Consider the following 6067-nt stretch of genomic DNA (forward strand, 5'->3'; position numbering starts at 1 on the left):
TCCTTGTTGCTGGAGGAACCCCAGGCCTGGGCATTTCAGCTTCGGGAACAACACAACCCTGTCCTGGCTTCGGTCAAATCCTTTTTCACTGCCATGGCTCAATTATATGCCGATCCTTTCTGCCACCAGACAGCAGAGACTTTGCTGAATCATTTACAACAAGGTTCTAGGCCTTTGGAGGACTATGTCTCGGACTTTTGTTTATGGAGCACTGATACTGAGTGGAATGATTCAGCTTTACACTTCCGATTTCGTCTTGGCCTGTCAGAAGCTGTCAAAGATGAACTTGCCAGGGTAGAAATACCTACCTCTCTTGACTTGACTTAATCCACCTCAGCATACACCTCAGCATACAAATTGACCGTCGCCTACGTGAAAAATGGTTCGAGAAAGCCGGAAATCTTCATCTAATGCCTTCCTGCTCGACGGACCCATCACCTGCTTCCTTCTCAAGCGTGCCAAGAAAAGTTTCTGACATCAGGAAAATTCCACATGCCAGCTTTCCTAGGCCCCCTCTGACCGAACAAGAGCGGTCTCATCATGGCCGCAATAATCTCTGTCTTTATTGTGTTGAGCAGGGGCACTTCCTACAGACTTGTTCCAGAAGGCATCGTAAAAGACCCCTCCGTCCATCTTCTACAGTCGTGGCATTAAGTTCCAGTCAAAACCCCACTCTGCTGCTTGTTTCCCTTCAGTTAACCGGAAAGACTCTTACTATTTCTGCTATTGTGGACTCTGGGGCCTGTAGCTGTTTTGTGGACTCTGCCTTTGCAAATACGCACGCACTCCCTTTGCGTGCTAAGAAGAACAGCTTCATGGTCCACCTGGCAGATGGTTCAGGCATCAAATCTGGGCCTGTCACTCTAGAGACTGAACCCATCCTGTGCCTCACAGCTTCTGGGGATCGTTAGCTGCTACATCTAGATGTCATTACATCTCCCCTATTTCCTGTCATTCTTGGGCAACCCTGGTTGAAGGCACATAACCCCCTTATCAACTGGATCACAGGGGAAGTGACTTTTTCTTCTAAATACAGTAATTAATTCTGCATTCCTCCTCTACCCAAGCCTGAAGAACCGCTCCTCTGCATTAACACGGATCCTGAAACCATTAAACTTGTGCCTTCCATTTACCATGACTTTCTGGACATTTTCAATAAAAAGAGCGCTGACACTCTCTCTCTTCATAGACCATATGACTGTCCTATCGATCTCTTACCTGGTGCAGAAATTCCCTTTGGCAGGATCTACCCACGCTCAGAACCAGAACTGGAGGAGTTGCGGGAGTACATTGATGAGAACCTTGATAAGGAGTTTATTCGACCATCTTCTTCCCCCACGGGAGCGGGAATATTTTTCGTGGAGAAGAAGGATCACTCCCTCTGGTCCTGTATTGATTACCGGGACTTAAATAAGGTAACCATCAAAAACAGATACCCCTTACCTCTTATTCCAGAACTATTCCAGAGACTTCGGGAAGCTCGTATATTTACAAAACTAGACTTTAGAGGAGCATACAACCTGATTAGAATAAGAAAAGGGGATGAATGGAAGACTGCCTTCAGGTCTCGTTTCGGACATTTTGAGTACCTAGTGATGCCCTTTGGACTCTGTAATGCTCCAGCCACCTTCCAGCATTTTGTAAATGATGTGTTCTGGGACTTTCTTGATTTATTTACTATTGTTTATTTGGACAACATTTTAATTTTTTCCACATCCTTAGAGTCCAATCGAATTCACGTGAAGAAAGTGATAAACAGACTAAGGGAACACCATCTCTATGCTAAAGCGGAGAAGTGTGAATTCGAAAAACTCACCATCCAGTTCCTGGGGCTCGTTATCTCTGCAGACGGAATTGCCATGGACCCGCAGAAGGTATCTGCAGTACTCGATTGGCCTGCCCCTACTGATAAGAAATCTGTACAGCGGTTTGTGGGGTTTGCTAATTTTTACAGGAAGTTTCTTAAAGACTTTTCCAGTATTGTATCCCCTATCACCCAGCTAAACAAGCTACGCACGACCTTCACATGGACCTCTGAAGCTCAGACAGCATTCGAAAAACTGAAAGGCCTCTTCACATCCGCACCCATCCTGAAACACCCAGATCCTGCTCTGTCCTATGTCCTTGAAGTGGATTCCTCCGAAATAGCTGTAGGAGCCATATTGTCCCAATGACAAGGGACAAAATCGCTACTCCATCCTGTCGCTTTCTTCTCCAGAAAACTAAGTAATCCTGAAAGGAACTACGATGTCGGTGATCGGGAATTACTCGCTATTAAGTCTGCCCTTGAAGAATGGCGTTATTTACTAGAGGGAGCTGCGCACCCTATTCTTGTATTGCAATCAAGTATGGGCACCCATACTTGATTGCACAGTTCTATTTTTCAACACACACCTATTTTCCATGATTATCTTATGCCTTTACCCTTTCCACGGTTCTCACTTTCCCACACTTTCTCACTCCCTCACTATTTCTACTTGAGCACAGAGAGTATTTACCAATATCCTTTTAACTAGGAACCACTTACGTTACTAGCCTCTAAAAATATACTTTACAATACGGTTTGGAACCTTTTGGTTTGAACCACATGCACTATATATATAAATATAGGTGACCTCAGTCCCTTGGTGGCTTTTTTTATCCACAGAATAAATCCGACTATTATTTTTTGGGCTTTTTCTTAGTTTATCTTGCAAATTTTTCATCGCAGGTGTTTTTTGTGCTTTCCGGCCGGTTGTCTGGCCTGGCGGGCGGTGCCCGAGGGTGTGGCCTCTCGTAAGTCATTTTGCTTCTCACTACCCTGGTCTGGACTGCGGTGGCGGTAGAGGCATCTGGAATTCTCCCTCTGGGGAAGAGGGCCAAGCAACATATCTTTTTAAGGGATCTCCATGTGGGAAGTTTCTCTTCTGTTGGACATACATTATTTGGTAACTATACCGTATTGGTGTATTACATGATGAATGTAGTTACTGTTATATCAATGAAAGTTATATGTGTATATCAATTCTATTTATATGTTCTCTCTAGCAGACTGAGCCTCTGAAGAAGACCCCAACTATAGGGGTTGAAACGCGTCAGGTTTATGTTCATGATATGAATTTTGCTATGAATATATGTCTGCCAATGTATGTTCAGCCATTTAGTTTTTAAAGCACTCCCCACTGGAGCTCATTGTTTTTAACTCTTATGGTACATTTTTCAATAAAATTGTTATATTTTTTCATACAATACTGACTACATCCGTTACTGTGCTGCCTAAAAACCCCATTGTGGGGAAACTTTTCCTTTCCCATCCATCTTTTTTGCCTGATATCCCCCTAAAATCCTCAGTACCGGCAGTACAGGATCGTCTGGAGTTCTGGAAAGTTAACAACCTCTTCCTGCAAGAAGCTATCTCCAAGTCCCAAGTAGATAACAAGAGATTCTGTGACAGAAGAAGAAGAGGTAATCTGGATCTGAAACCCAGAGAGAAGGTATGGCTATCTACCACAAATCTAAAGCTGGCCTGCGCTTCAAGGAAGCTAGGACCAAGATACATTGGCCCATTCCCTATTAAAAGAAGGATTAACGCCGTTGCTTTCGAGTTAAGCCTACCAGAAAATCTAAGAATTCATCCGGTGTTCCAAGTGTCCCTCTTGAAACGATCCGTGGCTAATCCCTTTCCTGACTGAGAATCCGAGACTCCTGCTCCTCTGTTGATGGAAGGGAATGAGGAGTTCGAAGTGGAGGCTGTCCTGGATTGCAGGAAGAGAAGGGGCTAGACCCAGTTCCTTATTAAGTGGTAGGGCTATGGCCCTGAAGATAATTCATGGGAACCCAGCTCTGATGTGCACGCTCCACGATTGGTTTAAAAACCTACCTTCGCCTCCATCCTGAGAAAAAACCCTTAGTGAGCATCCGGAGGCTGCCCTTAAGGGGGGGCAATGTAAGGAAACCAGCAGAAATCACCTGGTGCGCGCGCACGGGAGACCACAGAAGCCCAAGCGCGCTTGTGCGCAGGAGCGCGCGACACGCGTAGTGCACGTGCAGGAGCGCGCCCTAGCGCCAGTTGGCGCAGTGGGCCTATTTAAAGGAGGCCCCAGCTACTGATCGGTGCTGACTGGTCTTCAGCTGTGTCCCTGTTACCCTGAACTTGTGTTATTCTGCCTGATTCCCGTTGCTGACTTTGGCTCCTGTTTACCGGGCTCTGAACTCTGTTCCTGATCTCTGGTTCCTGATCCGGCTTCCCATCTGACCCGTCTCTGCCTGATGTTCCGGTACCCTGCTGCCCGCCTGTTGATGAACCCGGCTTTACACCTGACACATCTTTGCCTGATGTTCCGGTACCCTGCTGCCCGCCTGTTGACGAACCCGGCTATCCCTGTGACCTGGCTCTGGTGCCCATCTTGGCCCAGCACAACTACCCAAGTGTCTGCAATTACAGTCCTGCGACCAGCTGCGACTTCCTGCTCTGCAGTCCTGCGACTAGCTGTGATTTCCTGCTCTGCAACTACAGTCCTGCGACCAGCTGTGACTTCCTGCTCTGCAACTACAGTCCTGCGACCAGCTGCGACTTCCTGCAACAGGGCTCCTGGTTTCCACCTGCAGGCACTCGCATGCCACCTGTTCATTAGCACCTTCTGTTTCACTCTCAGCGGGACCTGGACTGGAGATACAAGAGAGGCCGACCTCGTCAATTCAGTCTCCCTTCATGTATGTGACAGTATTATTAGAAGGAACAGATAATCCGCTTTGTTTTCCACTCCACAGGCTGTCTCCGATTTGATCCATAGGAAGACCAGAGAAAAGTGGTTACATGATGGAAAGAATGACGGAAGATTGCAAGAGCTGTGGAGAGCAAGGCCTTTAAAGTATTACAAGCCTGGACTTGTTTCTAATGAACTTTAGAATGGACTTTCTAATGAACTTTTTAGTTAAAGACTGAAACACCTTCTCAGTGACAGAAATAGGAGGTGTTGCATTCAAGGAAAATTAATGTTTAGAATGAGTTTAGTAATGAAGAGATTTTGTGTGTAGTCTGAGAAAAAAAAAATCTAGGGCGGAATGTGTTGCGTTTGTTACATTATGATTTTTTTTTTATTAATCAGACTTACAATACATGGGACATAACATTACACAATAGTGGTTGGTCATAGAGATATTGTCAGTTTTTGGCTTGAGTAGATTTCTCAAACAAATGCTGTTTTATACAACGGGGGTAAATATTGTTGTATTCAATTGACAGTTCAATTAACAGGCTATTGTCTCTATAGCTACAGTAAACAAGTAAGAAATGTACTTGTCTGAGGTTCTTTCAGCTCTCAAACTGAAAGAATGACTGTTAGATTACTGTCAGGTGTTGGCTTGATTAGACAATGGTACGTAGATATCATTTTTGTATTCAATTGACAGTTTGCAACAGTCCATTGTTTCTACAGCTACAGTAAACAGGTATGTTTTTTGTTGTTTGGTAATTATGGTAAACAGCCTGACACATAAAAGGGGTCAGTAGGGACACGCAGACACACACACCATCGTACTTTGAAGATCAGAAGCCACCACTCATGATACAAGAACACTGCCTGGTGTCCAAGAAGCATCGTTGGCAATGGAGATCACGAACATACAGTAACAGAAGATAAGTAACTTTTAAGTGTATTTGTACTGATATAGACTATAGGCTGTTCATTTGACATTTTGCTTGTTATAGAGATCTGTCAGTCTTGTATTGTATTCCTAAGATTGTAATAGTTTTGTATGTACAGCCTCTTTGTATAGTAAAAGCACAATTTACACACTGCAGAAATCTCAGCTTCCTTGCTTATACCACAGAGTAACCTTGCTAGATAGACGCAAGCAAAACAATAGGACAATTCTGCAGAGGAGGGCATGGAGGTGGCAGAGGAGGAGGAGGGGGTAGAGCTCACAGGTCAGGCATCATTACCACTTGCTGTATGGAGACGTGGGGGCACAACAAACTGCAGCACGGAGCCCTGTCCTGCATCCTTTCGAGTTGCAAGCAGCGTTACCCAGTGTGCTGTGAACTAAATATATCATCGCTGCCCATGCTTGCTGGACCACGTGTCAG

General features: G+C 45.1%; 1 protein-coding gene across 1 annotated transcript; it reads left to right on the plus strand.

The window, feature by feature from the left end:
• Positions 1 to 379: 379 nt before the first annotated feature.
• On the plus strand, positions 380 to 2174 carry LOC141127659 (uncharacterized). The gene is made up of 2 exons (XM_073614361.1): positions 380 to 467; positions 1723 to 2174. The coding sequence occupies exons 1-2, from the start codon at positions 380 to 382 to the stop codon at positions 2172 to 2174; spliced, it is 540 nt and encodes a 179-aa protein (XP_073470462.1).
• Positions 2175 to 6067: the final 3893 nt, after the last annotated feature.

This window comes from Aquarana catesbeiana, linkage group LG02 (genome assembly GCF_042186555.1).
Source record: "Aquarana catesbeiana isolate 2022-GZ linkage group LG02, ASM4218655v1, whole genome shotgun sequence".
NCBI classification, from domain to species: Eukaryota; Metazoa; Chordata; class Amphibia; order Anura; family Ranidae; genus Aquarana; species Aquarana catesbeiana.